The sequence below is a fragment of the Sporothrix schenckii genome (assembly GCF_000961545.1).
Source record: "Sporothrix schenckii 1099-18 chromosome Unknown Cont41, whole genome shotgun sequence".
In the NCBI taxonomy this organism is placed as follows: Eukaryota; Fungi; Ascomycota; class Sordariomycetes; order Ophiostomatales; family Ophiostomataceae; genus Sporothrix; species Sporothrix schenckii.
This window is the reverse complement of record NW_015971142.1, coordinates 1,898,683-1,917,337: the sequence shown is the minus strand read 5'-3', so window position 1 is coordinate 1,917,337 and position 18,655 is coordinate 1,898,683. Positions and strand designations below refer to the sequence as shown.

At 57.3% G+C, this 18,655-nt stretch overlaps 6 protein-coding genes across 6 annotated transcripts; 3 read left to right on the top strand and 3 right to left on the bottom strand.

The window, feature by feature from the left end:
- Nucleotides 1-12: 12 nt before the first annotated feature.
- SPSK_07488 (toxin biosynthesis protein) lies at nt 13-1,480 on the bottom strand (the record flags this gene model as incomplete). The annotated part of the gene is made up of 3 exons (XM_016734150.1): nt 13-1,001; nt 1,062-1,200; nt 1,286-1,480. The coding sequence occupies 3 exons, from the start codon at nt 1,478-1,480 to the stop codon at nt 13-15; spliced, it is 1,323 nt and encodes a 440-aa protein (XP_016590936.1).
- Nucleotides 1,481-2,842: 1,362 nt separating this feature from the next.
- Nucleotides 2,843-5,723, top strand: SPSK_06999 (BRCT domain protein; the record flags this gene model as incomplete). Its single annotated transcript, XM_016733669.1, has 3 exons — nt 2,843-2,932; nt 2,998-5,016; nt 5,094-5,723. The coding sequence occupies 3 exons, from the start codon at nt 2,843-2,845 to the stop codon at nt 5,721-5,723; spliced, it is 2,739 nt and encodes a 912-aa protein (XP_016590935.1).
- Nucleotides 5,724-6,039: 316 nt separating this feature from the next.
- SPSK_07888 (ESCRT-II complex subunit VPS25) lies at nt 6,040-6,852 on the bottom strand (the record flags this gene model as incomplete). The annotated part of the gene is made up of 1 exon (XM_016734541.1): nt 6,040-6,852. One exon carries the CDS (start codon nt 6,850-6,852, stop codon nt 6,040-6,042), a length of 813 nt encoding a protein of 270 aa, XP_016590934.1.
- Nucleotides 6,853-7,837: 985 nt separating this feature from the next.
- SPSK_07770 (NADH dehydrogenase (ubiquinone) Fe-S protein 3) lies at nt 7,838-8,824 on the bottom strand (the record flags this gene model as incomplete). Its single annotated transcript, XM_016734426.1, has 1 exon — nt 7,838-8,824. The coding sequence occupies one exon, from the start codon at nt 8,822-8,824 to the stop codon at nt 7,838-7,840; it is 987 nt and encodes a 328-aa protein (XP_016590933.1).
- A 1,229-nt stretch (nt 8,825-10,053) lies between these two features.
- SPSK_07058 (CCR4-NOT transcription complex subunit 4) lies at nt 10,054-12,612 on the top strand (the record flags this gene model as incomplete). The annotated part of the gene is made up of 3 exons (XM_016733728.1): nt 10,054-10,097; nt 10,189-10,368; nt 10,455-12,612. 3 exons carry the CDS (start codon nt 10,054-10,056, stop codon nt 12,610-12,612), a joined length of 2,382 nt encoding a protein of 793 aa, XP_016590932.1.
- A 1,510-nt stretch (nt 12,613-14,122) lies between these two features.
- On the top strand, nt 14,123-17,290 carry SPSK_06962 (uncharacterized protein; the record flags this gene model as incomplete). Its single annotated transcript, XM_016733632.1, has 1 exon — nt 14,123-17,290. The coding sequence occupies one exon, from the start codon at nt 14,123-14,125 to the stop codon at nt 17,288-17,290; it is 3,168 nt and encodes a 1,055-aa protein (XP_016590931.1).
- Nucleotides 17,291-18,655: the final 1,365 nt, after the last annotated feature.

Sequence of the window (18,655 nt, the reverse complement as noted above, 5' to 3'; positions counted from 1 at the left end):
AATCCTTCTTCTTTACAACCTTGGCTTCGGCTTCTGAGGAATGAAGCTGCGCCACTCGGCATCAATCGTCTGCTTGGCCTCGTCTCCGCGCGGCCACCACGCCGCCTCCAGCTCCCGCTCCTCCTCACGCCACAGGCTCAGCTCCTGGCCGATCCACGACGCCGCGTGCTCGGCGCACACCGTCGGCAGGTCCATGGGCACAAGATGGCCGGTCTTCTCGACCACGACCTCACGCACGCGGCCCGCTGCCACGCCGCCGCTGCCGCCAACACCCACGCCCGTCAGGTCCAGCTTCTCCTGCCGCAGCTCCGGCGTCGACATGTTGCTCGTCGCGCCAAAGATGTAGCACACGCCCGGGCGCAAGTGCGGCAGCTGGGCGGCCGTGTTGGGCACCTCGGGACGGTACAGCTTGCGGGCACGGAAATCAGAAAGGCTGGCGTTGCTGATGTCGGGCAGCCGCTGGCGGTTGAACACACGGCGGCCGGTCTCGATGTCGACACCCTGCAGCAGAGGCCGCAAAAAGGTAAACACCTCCTGGTGTTTGGTGGTCGTCAGCGTAACAGGCGGGCCATCAGCACTAGTGCCGGGACCGTCCTGCATACTTTGCGTGGCCCCCACAGCAGCGTCTGGGTCGGGGAACCGTTTTGTGGGCAGGTCCCGCAGGCCGTACTTGATCCACGCGTCCAGCACACGGGGGTCCCACGCGGCATAAAACTTGGACCGGCGGAACGAGGCGGCCGCATTGGCACGCGACGGCCACACTTCGCGGCGCACGGCGGACAGCTCGAGTGGCGTGGAACCAAAGGCCGGGCCTCCCAGTCTGAAATTGAGCACCGGGTCAAGCAGCACGAGTGTAGAGAAGAGGCGAGGGTGCATCAGGGAGAGGTTCGCAATGATGCTACCGCCAAAGGAATGGCCTACACCGACGAGCGGCCGGGGCATCTCGCGGCGGAAGGTGTTGATCATCTGGAGCAGGTCGCGGGAGTGGTCGTACCAGGAAGCTAGAACGGTGTCAGAAATATAAATAACATCCAGCGGCAAAGAACGTCTCCTGTACATACGGTCGTTGCCCAGATTGGCCTCGTTTCGGACGCCGCTCTCGCCCTGCCATGCAACGTCGGCGATCCATATACTGCGGATGCGGAAGCCAATCTTCTCGCTGAGCGCCAAAAGGTCGTCCCAGAGTGGTTCGTACAGTTCCTAAGCGCGGTGTTAGCCGATTCTTCGCCAACTGTGCGTCGTATGCCTCACTCGCTCTCTCGATCTAAGCACACAGCCCACACACCTTCACAAAGCCATTGGCGTGCGCCGCAATGATGGTCACGTCGCCTGGTTGCGGGTTCGGGTTGCTCCGGGGAATGTACTGCTTTGCGCACACCTGGAGGACCTCTTCTTGATTGTGCGCGGTGGCTCGGGGGTATTCGCGGATATGTTGGCCGTCGAACACCCGGTCCTTGACCTCAAAGAACTGCTGAGACATGATAGCTGTGCAAGTTGGAATAATGGAAGGGGGTGTCAAGGCGCCGAGAAAGAAACGCCGAGAGGGACAGGCGTCAGAATACGCCGCAGTGCTTTCTTTCGTACTTCGTGCTTCGTGCTCCGTGCTTCGTCCTTCGTCCTTCGCTTCTTGTCTTTTGTGTTTTGTCGATCTGCGCGACGACGACTTCTTAAACGACAGCAACGAGGTGCCCAATGGCAGCCAGCCACGCCCAAGTGCAGGCGCGGATGGGACAGTCGGGACGACTTAGACAAGCAATAAGCGAGCACCAAACGTCAGGAGAGTCCAGAAACTGGGAGACGAACAGGAGAAACAAGAGGACGGCAGACGCCGAGGCGAAACGAAACGGAACAAGCTCGATGAGGAGAGCCGAAACAATGGGACGCAAAAGACGGTGGAAGACGCTCGTTTTTATCTCACGAAACGCAGAATGAACGTCTCGTTAAAAGCATAAGCAAAAGCTGACGTTGCGGCGAATAGCCGCAGCGTAAGCTCCCGGAGAGACGCTGCCGAGGCACAGCCCTAAATCACAGCTAAGGCAAGAGGGGGCGGCAGATTGTCCGCAGGCTGCGAAGTGGAGATTTTGCGAAAAGCCGGGGAAGCACGACTGTCAGCATCACGCTCGTCGCGCTTTCCCTCTAAATCATGGCCTTCTCCAGTTGTAAAAGGCAGCCCTTGAGTGGAAATTGGATTCCGTATTCTGCGGCAGGCTGGGAAGGTAATCAGTTTGCACCTTCCGGTGATTCCAAAGTTGGACGCCCCTGCCATTTACGCGAATCACCTCCGACAATCATTATTCCCGTGACTTGGACGTCTCGTTCATACATTTGAAATCATCGTGCAAATCTGAGAGACAGCTGCATCGGCTCCTGTCCACCCCCACGGAGACTCACATTTTGACACCTCGTTTATTTGAGGCGCCAGTAGCCGGCTCCTGTCGCACATGTTCAACGGGCAGAGTCTTGCCTTGTAACAAAGTTGTCTGAGCTAATTCGTATGGACTTGCTGTTGTTTGCAACAGTGCATATAATTACATGCACTGTACATTGCAGAGTTAACTTGGTTATCGACACTGTGTTCGTATCTAGATCACCGTCACGTGACCAACGTGGGGATTTCGCGCGGTTTCGCGTGTTTAATGGTCTTCACCCTGTTTTCGCGTTTTGTGGGGGACGTTCCCGACTGTTGCGCGCCTGCGCCATTTCAACATCGCCATCTCAATGTGCACACGACTGGGAACAACCACTCCGAACAAGACAAATTTGTACCACGCCCGACAAGCATCGCCACGCCGTCTCACTCCGTTCATTTTGTCTCCTTAATCTTGCTACATCTCAACACAACATGGCCGAAGACGGGCCCAAGAGCGTCTTTGGCTCCTGCTCGTTTGCTTTCGTGCCTGGCCGTTCTCTGCTTCCCAAGACCATATCTGAAGTACGCCTTCTATGTCCTGCCCATTGCTATCTTCCTTCGATCCATGCATCTCTAACACATCCCAGCTTTCCCGGACAGTGCAAAAATATGGCGGAATCGCGTTGGAACCGGAGGCGGATGGCAAGCTATCCCTGGCTGAAGCGACACACGTCATCTCGAACTCGATCGACTTTGAACAGTACAATACCGCCATCGATATGATGCTTCCCGTCGTCACGTCGTCTTGGCTTACACACTCGCTTAGCCGCGGAAAACTGGCCCAGATCCGACCCTTCTCGCCCGACCCGCGCATGATTTTCTCGTCTGTCAACTTGACCTGCGCCGACATCCCCGTGGGCGACAAGGAGGCCATTACCGGCGCCACCCTGGCCCTTGGCGGCATGGAGTCCAAGGACTTGACGCGTCTGACGACTCATATTTGTGCTCTGACCATGGACCACGACAAGTGCAAGGAAGCCGTTGCCAAAAAGCTGCGGTGCCTCATCGTGCTGCCGCATTGGTTCGACGACTGCTTCAAGCTCGGCAAGAAGATCGATGAGACACCCTACCTTCTGCCTGACCCCCCAATCCTGCGGAGCATGAACGGTACCGGCGGCACTAGTACCTTCATCGGTAGCAGTGCACTCGGTGAGGGTGAGGCTGATGACGACCGCGTGCCTATCCCGCAGAACCTGGACCTCGAGGGCGCCACAACACCCCTGCCCGACACGCCTCCCAACCTTGGCTGGCGCAGCAACTTGACCGTCTTCCAGAACAAACGGGTCATCCTTGCCCAGGACATCAACATTGGCAGCCGGTTCCGCGCGGTGGTTGTCGATCTGATCAAGCGGGGCGGCGGACGCATGGTGGCCGACGACGACGTGGACGCGTGTGACATGTACATCTGCCACTACCGTGACGGCGATAACTACGTACGAGCGGCCCAGGCCGGAAAGGACATTGGCAACCTCGCCTGGCTGTTCCACATCATTACCAACAACGAGTGGTGCTCGCCGCTGCGCCGTCTCCTGCACTACCCCGTCCCGCGGAACGGCATTCCCGGGTTCGAAGACTTTGTCATCACGCTGTCGAACTACGGCGGTGAGGCCCGCATCTACCTCGAGAACCTTGTCATCGCTGCCGGTGCTAAGTTCACCAAGACGATGCGCATGGACAACACACACTTGATCACGGCGCGGGACAACAGCGAAAAGTGCGAGGCCGCACGCGACTGGAACATCCAGATGATCAACCATCTGTGGATCGAGGAGAGCTACGCGCGGTGCCAGGTGCTGAGCGTGACCAACCCGCGGTACACGACGTTCCCCGCGCGCACGAACCTGGGCGAGGTAATTGGCCAGACGTTCTTTGACGAGTCCAGATTGCGGGCTCTCTTTTACCCGGGTGGTGCCAACGAAGAGGAGATGGAGGACAACGACGACGACAACGACAACGTGGCCGTCAAGGGCATAGGAAAGAAAGGCAACAGGAAGGGCGCCGGCCGGCCCAAGAAGAACGTGCTCGTCGAGGAGCCGCAGGTGCTGGCTGACGTGTCTGGGGCGCAGAACGGCCAGCTGAGCGACGACGATGAAAATGAATTGTCCACTTCCAGCGAAGCAGAGCCTAATGCAGCCAATGGCATAACCCTCCCCCGGCGAGCAGCTCGGAATACCGCTAAAGCACCTGTGGCCACTCCATCCCGGCCACGAAAAGGCGTGCAGCAACTCGATAAGGAAAATGAGGGCACGCCGTTAGTTGTGGGCAGTGCCAGTCGGAGTGCCAAGGACAAGGCCCTGACGAAACTGCACGGCCTTGCCCCCGATATCGCGCTCTACGAAAAGGAAAAGAAGCGATCAACACGGGATGGAAACGCGCCATGGGGCGGCAAACGGGCAGCCGACTTGGTGGACAAGGAGAAGGAGAAGCTGGAGACGTCGCGGAAGAAGAGACACAGCTCCGACGTGGAGGGTGAGGGCACGGACTCCGAGGATGCTGAGCGGCCGGTCAAGAAAAGCCGGCCATCGCTGCCGCCGGTACAAATGCGCGTCGTCCTAACGGGCTACCAGCGGTGGGTGCACCACAGCGGCAAGGAAGAATCCGATCGGGTAAGTAGATACGAGCGCAAGGGACGGTACCTAAAAGGGACTTTTCATACTCATACCAGTACTGACAACATCTGCAGAGGAAACTACGTGGCATGGGCATCCAGATTGTGCAGGACAACCAGCCGTGCGACTTCTTGGCCGCGCCATGCCTCGTGCGTACGATGAAGTTCCTCAAGACCTTGGCACGGGGGCCAGAAGTGCTGAACGCTCAATACATTACCGACGTTCTCGAGAAGGGCAAGCTTCTTCCAACCAACGACTACCTGCTGCGCGACAAGGACGGCGAGGCCCGCTTCAACGTCAACTTGCGCAAGGCACTGGCGCGTGCGCGCGCCCACCGCGGCCGCTTGCTGTGGCATGTTGTTGTGTACTGTGCCGCCGACATCAAGAACGGACCTGAAAGCTACCGCGAGATCGCCGAGGCCAACGGCGCCATCTTCAAGACGTACCGGGCGCACAGTGGCACGACCATCAAGCCGACGCCGCCTGACGAGGACAACGGGCAGCCGCCCGAGCCTGTGTACCTGCTTACGAGTGCGTCTCCGCCGGAGCGCGCGTTGTGGCCCAAATTTGAGCAGATGGCGCGCGACGGCAACATGCTGCCGCGCGTAGTGGCACCGGACTGGTTGTTGGACGTGGCCATGCGGCAGGAGGTTCTATTTGACGACCACTACCTGGCCGAGAACTTTTGGGGCAAAGGGACATAAAGCAGCATGCGTGTGACGGGAATCTTATTAGAAATGGCGTCTTGTTCAATTGGATTTATTCTCTGTGGCTGCATTTCCAGGTGGCGTGATTATTGGCGACCTTTACCCTCATCGTGTTTTATATTGTCTTTTATTCAGCCCAGGTCACGTAACACACATCCTTGTTGTACATCTTCATCGCAAACAATAATGTCCCAAGACTGGGTTTTATCTCAGATTATCTCAGATGCTTCCTCTCACTTGCTGCCCATCGCCACGCTTCTATCACGCTGCCTATGTACAATTAACAAGGAAAACACACAAACGACTCATTAGTCTAGAAAAACTTGACGCCAAGCGAATCTTCCTGGCCAAACACCTGCGCCTTGCCGCGCTTCACCAGCGTCGCTAACGCCCGCTGCAGCACCACCGGGTCCAGCCCGTGCAGGTCGCTGCCGCGCGTCCCGTCGCCCGCCGTCAGCTCGTACAGCGTCAGCACGCTGCCCCTCTGGGCTGTGTCGTCCACAAACGCCTCGATCGCAGCGGCCCACTCCTCGGGCGTCTTCCAGAAGACGTAGCACGAGAAGGGGTCGGCGGGCGACGTGGTGGTTGACAAGGAATGGGAGGCCGACGACGACGATGTGCCAATCACTTCGATCCGCCCTTGGCGCCTCAGATCTTCAAATACCTCGCGCACCTCGCGTGCCGGCATCGTGCGGTCGATGGTGCGGTTGCGGAACAGATCGGGCGCGTAGTAGGCGACGCTCGGTGCCTCGCCATCGGCATCTGCGGCTGCGGCGGCCGCCTCGTCCCCGTCTACCCGCACCGGCCCTGACGATGAAGACGACGACGACGATCCGCCAGCGGCATCGCTGCGTGTCGGCGGCGCAACGACAAGTCGAAATATGCGGTAGTGGCGGCAGTAGGCCAGGACAAGCGACGACCACTTGTCGAGCTGGGCGCGGCGGGTATCGAGGTTCGGCTGGAGAGTAAACATCGGCGGGTAGTTATAGTAGTGGGGGAACTTGAATGCGGACGATGACGACGCAGACGCCGGCGCCTTGGAGCTCTGTATCGGTGTTGCCGGTGATGGTGATGGAACCGACGGCGATGCCGCGCCGGACCCAGCTACCCGGAAATCCTGTGCCATCGTGTGCTCTTTTAGGAAGAAAGCACAGGGCCTGAGAGGCGTCTGCTTTGGCGATTGTGATGCCAGTCGACGAGATGTCGTCCCTACAAATAATATTGTTGTCCGGGTATTACCAGCTTGTGGTATTGTTCGTTTTGTCTTTTTTGGCCGCTGTGAGATATCCAATTTAAGGTTTCTAAATCATGTGACAACTATGTGGACTGAGATCTTGCTTCGGCCGATGCTGATATAATTGACGGTCCAATGCGTTGATGGTGTCTGGAGATTGCTGGCTGCTCGGAGGGGTTAGTTGAGCTGTTGAGCTTCAGGAAGTGGGACCGTGTGGAGACATTGTGTCACACGGTGGTGTTTTACAAGCGACATGTCAGTGCTATGAAGCTCGCAATAAATGTCATTTGTTTCCAACATATCCGATTGTTAGCTATGTGTTTTAATATTGTATCATAGAATAGAGTTGTTTGGGATTTTTCATTTTATTTCCTTTTTTTCTAATTATTTAAATTTATTACGAATTCAGCGTGTTATAAATACATGAATATAACAAGAACCAAATAAAAACAAAGAAACGAAAGCATGTAACAAAGTACATGGTTAAACAAATAAACAATTCATTTTCCATAAATTGACACAAAGGTGACAACATCAGAAACATAGATGTATTCGCGAATTTTCTCGATTTTCAAAAACTCAACACCCGCGTCCACAGCGTTTTGGAAGACAGTGGTATATTAAACAGGCTTTTCAAGGCGCCCTCTCACGGGCATAATAGTTTGCTTCTTGTGTTCGTTTAGTTGTTTAAAATGCAATACGCAAAATTCAATTAACATCCGCTCGCCCTGCCAATCTGTCCAAATGCATGTACATGATAATACCCCTGTCTCGTCACGAGTCGCCACGTAGGCCGGACTCGGCAACACGGCTCATTCTTTTTGAATGTGCTGAAATCAGTATCCTTGTGTCATTGCTCGCGCTCTCGTTTATATCCCTACTTCTTCTCCTCCTTCTTCTCTTCTGGCTTCGGTGTTGGCAGCTTAAACGTCTCAGGCGTCTTGTCCACACCTGCGCCAATCTGCTCCCATGCGCTTGAACCACCCTCAAAGTTGCGGAACGCCTGCGTCAGCTCCAGGGGTTCCGTCACAATGCGCTTCTTCTCCTCGTCGTAGCGGATCTCCGTGTAGCCCGTCAGCGGGAAGTCCTTGCGCAGCGGGTGGCCCTCGAAGCCGTAGTCCGTCAGAATGCGCCGCAAGTCGGGGTGGCCCACAAAGAACACGCCGAACATATCGTATACCTCACGCTCAAACCAGTTGGCGCCGTCGAACAGGCTGGTGATGCTGGGAACCGGGGAGGCCTCGTCGGCGTACGTCTTGACTCGGATGCGCGAGTTGTGCCGCACACTCAGCAGGTTGTACACGATCTCGAAGCGCTGGTCGCGGGTGGGGAAGTCGACGGCCGTGATGTCGCTCACCTGGGTGAACTCGGCAGCCGTGTGGTCTGACGGGTTGGAAATAAAGTTAGCTGGCGGCACAGAAGCTACATGGCATGGCGAAAAAACGACAAATGGCAACCCAGACATACACTTCAAGAACGAAAACACGGGGACGATGGCTGACGGGGCCACGTAAATGGTGAGCTCGTCCTTCCACACCGAGAATTGCTGCACGTACTTGGGCAGCGAGCTCATCAGCCACGCGCCGTACTTGTGCATGTTGTCGGCCATCGCATCGTACTTGTCGGCCGGGTTCGTCAGCGGTGCCTCGAGAGTGCTAACCGCCGGCCGCGGGGCCTGCCGCATGTTGGACGCATTCTTGGGCACATGCACGGCATAGCCTTGCATCCGGCTGCTGGTCGACAGACAACGGGAGGAGGTCGCAGCGACCACGGCGACAGATGGGGATGAGGTGCTGGGCGCCGAGGGCTTGGTGGCCCGAAGAGCCGAGGCGAGTGCCCTGCTCCGGGAGACTCTGCTGGCCATTGTGAATGTGTGTCGGTGTTTGGACGGCGTGGGAGGACCTGTCGGTATCGACGGACGAAAGCGACGGGGCAATTGAGACGTCAGATCCCGCTCAATTGGGTCTATCCTAGGGCGATGCCGTTGTCGTGGTTTCGCGGACAGCTCTTCTGGTGGGAAATAGAGTCGTTGATTTTGCTCACTGGGGGATGCGGTATAATTTGCTTCGCTGTGATTGGCTGCTAGGCTCGGGAGCCGGATGATTGTATTTTCGACTCCGCATATCTGGTAATTACATAAAGGAAATTGCATTTATCGGGACCGTCTACTGACCGCCAAATGTAAACGCAAAACCTCCTGCAGCTCTTTCGCTGCTAGCTCGTTGCTCCGATAAAATGAAACCTTGTCGACCGCACGCTGGAGGACTCTCGGGACTGTTGCTCCTCTCTGCCTGATGCGGCGGCCACATGCAAGTCGTGCAGCCAGGCTATGGCTGCCTGAATACGCGCTGTCTTTTGGCTGTAACCTCCAACCGTGACTTGCCACGTGCCGCTGAAAACAGAAACCAGTCCATATACGTACTAGCTCCTTTACGGCGCTTGCTCGGGCAGTAGTTGATGTCCAGTCGCCATAGTGCAAATGGCCACTGGCAGCTGCCTAATAATGCTGGCGGCAAGGGCTCTGGCAGTCTTTAGCCTTCTGCCAACTCGCCTCAACGCCCCCACTGGCCGCCCCAGCTGCTCCGTAATACAGTGTAGAGTGTCCACAGCGCCCGTGAAATTTGCCCCATCTTGACGAGACGCCATCTTGCCCAATTTTCTCTGTCCCCATCTATTTCCCGACTTTTTCGTCTCCTTTTCTACCTTTCCAACTCTACCAAGCACCCCGTGTTTTTCTGACCTCAGCAAGTCCTCGCATTGTTCATATCCCAGGGCGTTTACTACGGACATATTTCTTTTCTCGCTAGCATCCATTTGCGCCTGCCGGACCAGAGCTTCGACCTTGTCCCTTTTCTATTTCACATTTCGTGATTTCTGCCGGATTCTTCGATTTTGGCCTCTTATAATTCACGCGCGTCGCGACTCGACCACCCGCTCTGCGTGCCTTCCGACATCGCCAGCTCGACTGAGACACCAATCCTTTCGAGTTTGAGACGCCTCTGTCCTCACCTCAACCGTCGACTCGCGCCTTATTTACCTCTCACCTTCGGACGCGCCGTGTTCGACCGCACACCTCTCACCAACCCTATCACAATGGCACCTCAAGACACCTTCATCGACGATGAGGAGGACACCTGGTACGCATCGCCATCATGCAGACCTCCACCATCGACTGCACCCATACTTCCCTGTACCTGGACTGCCTGCTAACTGCTCCTATTTCAATAGTCCTCTCTGCATCGAGGAGTTCGATTTGTCCGATCGTGGCTTTCGGCCATGTCCGTGCGGGTACCAGATCTGCCAGTTCTGCTTCAACAACATTAAGCAGAACATGAACAGTTTGTGCCCTGCATGTCGGCGACCCTACGACGAGAAATCCATAGTCTGGAGGGTCGTGACGGCCGAAGAGTATGTCGACCTTATGTCGATCCAACCCCACCCTCCTCCACCTTTGGTACAATAGGATATACTGACTTTTCACTTTTTTACTGTAGACATGCCGAGTTCCGCTCCAACATCCAGAAGAACCAGAAGAAGCGTGCTCTCGAACAGCGCCAAAAAGAAGTGCAAAAGCGCGAGGCCGAGAAAGAGAACCGCAAGAACCTGGTCGGCGTTCGTGTCGTGCAGAAGAACCTTGTGTATGTAACGGGTCTGAACCCGACCGTGCGCGAGGATGAGCTTCTCAAGACGCTCCGAAAACCCGAGTTCTTCGGCCAATACGGGAACATTCAAAAGATTTCGATTAGCAACCGAAAAAGCCCCGACGGAACCCCTTCTCTCGGCATATACGTAACGTTCGAAACGAAAGAAGACGCGCAGCGATGCATCCAGGCAGTGAACGGCTCGTTGAACGGTGAGCGCCCGCTCAAGGCCCAACTTGGGACGACAAAATACTGCTCCGCGTGGCTCCGTCACGAGCAGTGCACCAACCGCCAGTGCATGTTTTTGCACGAGCTTGGCGACGAGGAAGACAGCTACACCCGTCAAGACTTGTCATCAATGAACAGCATCAATACGCAGAGGCCTCTGGGGGCTTCGTCGCGGTCCGCTTCTCGGCAACAGAGCCATCCCATCCCGATTCCTACGTCTGCGTCGCAACCTATGATCCGCTCTTCTAGTCGAGACGAGTCCGAAAGCGGTGATTCATCCGCTCTTCCTGCTGCTGCCAGCTGGGCGCGAACGTCGCAGGTTCGCAGCCGCCGTGGTAGTCATGCGACCAGCGGTGCTGCCCCTAGTCCGGCCATCTCCATGTCGCTGCCTGTGACGACCGAGTCTGCTGCCGAGGCCGTTGAAGATTCCCCGACCATGGAAGAAGCTACAGCAATAACAGCGCCGTCTTCGCGAGCCCAAGGAAAAGCCCCTGTCGTGGACACCAACTTGTCTTCAGCCTCCCCGGTGACCAGTGGCAGCTCAGGTTCGCAGTCTGCGTCTGCCAAGGAAACGAAGGAGACAGACCCGGCCGCTAGCATCTTCACCAGTCTTTTGCTGGCGATGGGCAACTGCCCACTACCTTCGACCTTTTTGATTGACGGATTGACGCTCAACTCTTTCCCTCCCTTGTTCGATCCCCGCGGTGGCGAGAAGCGACGCGCCCTTCGCGACGACGAAAGCCGCCTGGATGCGGAGCAGGACGATCAGGCGACCGACGCGAGAGAGCCGTCTGAAGGCGAGCCGGAAAGCAGTGGTAGCTTGGCTTTGGGCGGTGAGCCTGAGGATCGCGAGCACACTCGCAGCACCCACGGATTCGACCAACGGCGGGGCGGACTGCCTCCCCCAATCCAGCGGTCGAACACCGAGAGCCTTTTCAACTCCTTTGGCGCGAACTACCTGCCCACCGCGAACCCCGGCACCATTGGCAACCGTTCCATGACCCCACAGCAGTCGCTCTACTCGCGCACCCCTAGCAGCTTTGCGGATCAGCCGCCCCCAGGCATTGCACAGTCGCAGGCGAACCTGTTCCAGGGACAGGTGCAGAACCGCCAGACCTCAAGATACGGATTCGGTGGCGACAATGCTAGCGGCAGCAGTACTACGATTAAGTTGGCTGCGAATCCGCGCATTCTGTCACAGCAGTCATCGATGCTTCCGCAATCTCTGCATTCGCAGCAGAGCGCACCCTATTACGCTGCCTCCATGCCCGGCCCCCCTCCGGGACTGAAGTCGACTGGCACCCCGCCGGCGGTGTTCGGCCAAAGTTTCGCAAACACCAGCTTCGGCGGTGCCCCAAAGGATACGAGCCAGCTGCTGCAGGACATTATCCGTGGACGAGGTGGTGGCAGCGCTGGCAGCCAGGCGCACGAGGCAGGCAAGCGTGAGTACATGATTCCCTCTTTCCTTTCCCAGTACCCATCGTCCGGCTCCTCCACTCCCGCTCCTCCTTCTGGTTTCCCGGCGTCGCCCTACGGCCCGCCGTCTGGGGGATTCCAAGACAATGGATCCAAGCAGAAGAAGAAGGGGAAGAAGCACAGACATGCTAACACTTCCTCCTCTGGGGGGAGTGGTCTAGTGGAGCTTGCAGACCCGAGCATCCTGCAAGCGAGACTGCCTCACCAGCAGAGCAACGCCGGCAGCGGCCAGGGACTTTTCGGGAACCAGGCCCAAGGTGGGTACAACCCGAGCATGATGTACAGTGCTGGCTACCCGAGATGGTGAGGGGGTGAATGAGGAGAAGCAAAAGCAAGCCGGACACGTCTTGGTTTGAGAAGGGGTGGCCAGCAGCCAGCAGGGGAGTGATTTTGAGAGGAAGAGCCGAGACAAAGGAGACGAGAAGCGAGAGACGAGAGACCCTGAAGGCTCCCCAACAGCAAAACGCGGTTTTTTGATTTCTTTTTCCCGACTGTGTCAGTTTTTCTTATTCCCCTGTCTACAATACCCGTTTTGCATCTCTTACCCATTTGTCCTGTTATTGCATTTCAATTTGTTTTGTTATATTTACGTCATGTCTCCCTTTCTTGTGCTGCAGATGGCGTATTGAGCGAGGCCATTCTGTTTTTTTTTTCCCCGCTTGTTCTGTTTGTTTGGCCATATTTTGCGTTTCTTGATGTTCGAATCCGCACGAGGCGTTTGTCCCTATTCCCCCACAGCACAAAGCCAACAAGTTGAGAGGCGTATCTTTATTGTTTATTTTAATCCTGTTTTGCATTGGAGGGCTTTTTGCATTTGGGGTTGCGGGTTGCGCGCAGAAAGAACCAACCTCGAGAGGCGAGACGACGATGTCAACGACCATCACCAACACTATCACCATCTTCACCTTTACACCTTGACCATCTTCCTTCTTCTTGTTGCCTTCTTTCAACTGTTTCGGCCTCGGACTGTTTCTTCTTCTTCTCTTCAGCACCACAACGCCTTCTGAGAGATCTTGCAGAGAGATCGTCGCCGCGACGCCAGGCAAGCCACCGCATCATCGTCTTGCCTCTCGAGGGTTCTTCCTTTTGTTACACAATGTATGTTAACTATCCGGGGCCCGGTTTCGTTTCTGCCTTTTCGTTTTCTCTTCTTTGCGGCACTCACCTGTCCTGAAGAAGAACGCAAGCGGGGGGCGTGACTTGTTCCGCCTGGCACTGTTCTAGTCTCGACGGGGCCCGCGTTTTAAAGAAAGAAGCAAGATAATCTTTTTTGTTCTCTATACCCTCTACGACAAACAAGTCTTTGTGTGCCAAATGTAACCACGGCCCTCCGACTTTGGTCAACAAGTCAGCACGCCCCCTGAAGGACGAAGAAGAAACAGGAAGAAACAAGAAGACAAGAAGACAAGGAAGAAGGACAAGACGGACAAGACAACGAACCCGACGACGACCGTGGCTGCTGCGACGTTCTTTCTGCGCCGCATATTTTCTTCCCCGTCAACCCTCCCCAACGTTTCATGTCACGTACGGGGTCGAGCTCATCTTGTACGAAACGCCTTCGCTTATCATGTATTTCTGTATCTCTTATTCCTTTTGCTCTGCAGTAGTTTGGGGTTGTCGCTGTCCTGTTTGCCTCAGGCACATGTTTAGCTAGGATGCTGGACCTTTGGCCCTTCAGTCTCTCGGTCTCCCTGGTCTCTCAAGTCTCGTCCACTTTAGTCTCGACTTCTTGTCAAACCGCTCCCCATAAACCATGGTGTGGCGTGTGGTTTCTGGCACTCCGTTTAAGGCGCGTTTCTCAAAGGATAAACTAACGTATGCTGCTTTTCCTTCTAGACGACGAACTTCCAGCTCTGGACGATGTAGTGTCCACTGTTGATGCGCTCGTTTCCGATGAGCCGGCCATGATGCCGTACCCATACGGCATCGACTCGCCGCTCCGTTCTGGCACGCCCTCGTTCCCGCCCGGATTTGGCCATATGCAGCCGATGCAGCACGCGACGCCGCCACCGCCGCCCGGCTTCGGCAGACCGATGACGCCAGCAGCCTCGATGACGCCCGTGACCTCGATGACACCGAGCAACCTGAGCACCCAGGCATTGCCCAAACCGCCCGTTCCAGTTGTCCCCATCGTCGATCAAGCTCTAACCAAGGAGAGGTCGGAAACGCCACTTCCCCGAGAGGATGAGAAGCAGCAGCCGACAGTGCCCCAAACTGGAAAAAAGTCGACGCGCGTTGCCAGTCTCGCCAGCAACAGCAGTGCGGCAACTGGTCCCGTGGAAAGTGGAAAGGCCATGAAGGCGCCTGAAGCGGCCCCGGCCCTGACTCATGTCGCACACGAGGCGTCGACGCCTACTCCCACGCCGGCGACGCCTCTCAAACTCACAAAGAAGAACAGCGTACTTCAGGACGAGGACTTTCCCGCTCTGGATGCGGCTGCTGCATCTGCAACCAAGTCCGCCGCAGCCGCGCCTGTTTCGCAGGTCCGGGCGTCGAAGCCATCCACTCCCGTGGGAAAGAAGACCAATGACAAGAAGCCTGTTCCTGCTGTTTTGAACCTTGCGGCAACGGCCAAACCAGCTGCGGCAAAGGCGGCGGAGGCTAGCCCGGCCGTCAGTGACAAGAATACGACCGCAGACATGGCGCCGGCGTTCCCTTCGTTACCCACGCCTGCTGCGCCTTGGTCGCCGGCCGTCCGCGCGGCCCCGCCCAAGACACTCCGCGTGGTGCAGCCGGCCAAGACCGAGTCGGGCCCTGCGCCTGTTTTGAGTCTGACGGCGATTACGGCTGCTGAGAATGCCAAACTCGCGGCGGCGTCGACTGCTGCATCGTCGTCATCGTCTACGCCCGCCCTGACATCTGCCGTTCTTCCCAACCGGCAGGCATCTGTGTCAAACCGTCCCAGCACGCCCGTGAGTGAGGTAGTGTCTGTCTCGGACAACGCGTCTGTCGTGTCGGCGTCAATTTCTGCCTCACGGGCGGGATCGCCACCGCCGCCGCAGCCGACCCGCATTGGTTCGGCCGCCGTCCGCAACACCACCAAGAGCCAGCAGCGCAAACAACGCAAGCAGGCGTTGAAGATGGATGCTGCGGCCGTGGTGGGAGCCGCCACGACGACGAGTACCTCTTTTGCTGGCCAGGCGCTGAACGAGCACGACGAAGAGGCCGTCGAGATCGCGCCGATCATGGGCCGCAAGAAGAAGCAGAAGAAGGAGAAGCCTGCTCCGAACCCAGTTGTGGCGGCACCCGCTGCGACGCCTGCCGCAGAGTCTTCTACGGAAACGGCTGCCTCGGCCAAGGTACCAAAGGAGCAGAAGGAGTCGAAGGAGAAGGAGGCGAAGGACGCAAAGGAGACGAAGGAGCGCGCCAAGCAGTCATCCGCTGCTAAGAAAAAGGACGATGCCAAGGAAAAGGCTGCTGCGGCGGCGGCCGAGGCTGCTGCTAAGTCCTCGACCGCAGAGACGGCGAAGAGCACGACGAAGAGCACGACGAAGAAGAGCGGCTCTGCGTCCAACACTGCACCTGCGGCCGCTACCACCGAGACGCCTGCTGAATTGACGCCTTCGACCGACTCGGCCAATGCCACTGTGTCTGCGCCCCTGGCGCACGTGCAGAAGCTGTTTGAGAAGGAGCAGGAGGTCCTTCGGAAGGTGCTTCGCGAGGCTGGCGAGGTGGCGGGTTCGACTACGCTCTCTGTTATGCGAGAGGACGATGCGCCTGTGAACCTCAGTGACGCCCAGACGCAACCCGGTGGCTCGATCCGGTCCATCGCACTGGACATGGCCGCCCGCGGCCTGATTGACAAGCACCTGGAGAACATCTCGCTGCTGCAGCCATTTGTGACACTGGCGCAGTCCCGCAGCGTGCCGCGCAATTCGGTTATCAAGGGCGACGCGCTGCTGCCGCCCGACGTGCTCTTCACCAAGGAGGACCTCGACGATATCGTCGCGGGCAAGGCTGTCCGCAAGTACGTCGACGAGGTGCGTCTGCTCGCGACACCCAACGGCGACTGCCTGCGCAATCTGACGGAGGCGGAGGAGAACCGGTTCATGACGCTGCAGCAGCGCCTTGGCAACAGCTTGGCGTCGCCGCTCAGCTACATGCACGCCCGGTACGAGGAGATGGGCGGGTTCGCGCTGATTGCGAAGCGTGCCGTGCCTTGTGGATTGCCGTCGTACTACCCGGTGAAGGCGCTGGCGCCGGCGGCCATGGCGGGCCAGATGCTCTTTGACCCAATGTCCAAGATCCAGCGCGAAGAGGCCGTCTATTGGATCAACCAGTACGTGCTGCCTCGGCTGAACCTGCTGCCGCAGAGCGAGGCTGCATCGTGGCAGTCCATGTTGGTGGATACGGGCGTGCCGCAGGCGATCGGCACGACGACGCTGGCACCCTGGATCTACCACACGCCGGAGATGCGTTACGGCATGCCGGCCAGCGGCTATGCGGCGAGCAGCCTCCCTGCCAGCAGCATTGTCACCAACGGCAACGGCGCGGCACGCGGCGCTTCGGCCTCCAACACCCAAGAACACGGCCGCCAGCAGCAAGGCGCCGGCAGCGGCAACAACAACAACTACAACGCGGACGGTACACCGGCACTGGAGAGCAACGGCATCAACAACGACTCCGCCCTGACGTCGACCAATGGCTTGAGCAGCGGCGGTCGTAGTCTTTCGTCCCGCCCGAGCGGCCGGTCGTCCGGCCTGATCGTGGACCGCGACAGCGTCGACCTGAAGAACGACCTCGAGAGCTCTGTGCACGCGATGAGTGTCGAGGACGCCGAGCGGTCGCTGATCGAGGCGCGCCGCGAAGCGAAGATCTACGAGCGCGCGCTGATCCAGCTCATCAAGATGAACGGGCGGCTTTTGCTGATGAGCGACGAGGGCCTGGCCAAGATCGCCGGCGGTCCGACGTCGGGCGGGCCCGGGTCCGAGGCCGGATCGTCCAACCGGTCGTCGCCGGCCCCGATGGCTGCCACGGCGTATTGACTCGCGCGCACGAGAAGCACGAGAAGCACGAGACGGCTGAGCAACCGGAGCACGGCGACGCTGCAGACGACTGGCCGGGTATGGACGGGCCTGTCCGCAACGCTGTTGGTGCTGGGGTGGCTGCTGGGTGGTGTGATGGGTGTGGCGTTGGGCCTGGCCGGGTGGGCGGGCGTTGTGATGGGGCAGTTGGCCGGGCATGTGTGGTCTCAGGTGGCGGCCAAAGGGACAAACTCGGCGACGAGCAAGGACTACCGCGATGAAACTTCAGCGGCTGCCATTGTCGTAGAATGACGGTTGCTTGGAGTCAAAGGCCGGTGTAGGAATCGTTTTTTGTAATCATCGTTTTGTTAGGATTCCCCTGTATTTTTTACTACTGTGTACCACTACAATATACTCTCAAGCAGCATATCATCAAGCAGCTGCTTGTTAACGGGGTGCCACGACAAACGTTGTACGCTACCAGTGACCTATAATTGTACACTCTGAAGCGACTTCCCTTCCTCCCACGATCTTCTCATCCATGAAGTGTGCCTCTGTACTCCCTACGCCCTCTCTGGAGTTTCAACAATCCAGGCCTTTGTGCGCACGAAGTGGTCTGCTTGTCATGCTTTGTTATCACGGTCTCGATGCCAAGGCCTTCACGGACGATAAACTGCAGACGACATTTGTCAACATTGCAAAGCCATTGAAAAGCATCAAAGCCAAGCGATCGACATCATTAATGCGCCAAGTACGGACAGTGGCAAGTGGTGCTTGTCTATTGGGCGCCTGTCCCGTCGAGGACCCCCAATAAGCTCTAACACCTGCGCGGCGCGTATAGGAGAGACATGGCGGAGTTGGCGACTGTTCGCGCCTCGTGTGCCTCAAGACTGTGGCTGTCCTGCTTTCCTGCTGCCCGCGTAAGCAATCACTAATAGGCGTGTCAGCGGGCAGTCAGCGGTGGCTTCAGCGCAGAAAACGGCGGGTCATTCGGCGCTTCCGCTAACAAGCTAAGGTTGGAGCCACGAAGGCAACTTTCTACAGGACGGAAAGTAACATTACCAACAGCTAGGCTCGCCAGTCTCCAAAACAGTTCAGAAATGAGCATAGCACTCGCAAGGACCAACAGCCCTGTTTGGTAGCAAGTAAGACATTGGTGGGGCTTGGCGATATGCCTCCCAAAATGTGGCGATTACGGAACACCAAACAAGCCTGACTGAGTGCGGTGTTGGCTCCATTCGGCAGACTGTCAACTCAGCTGAACAATCCATGGCCGGCTCGGCACGGCTTTCAATCCGTGGCAGCCAGGTGGCCTGCATGTAATATGCATGGCCATGACTTGATGCTGCTACTACGAAATGTGGATGAGGCTTTTAAGAGAGAGAA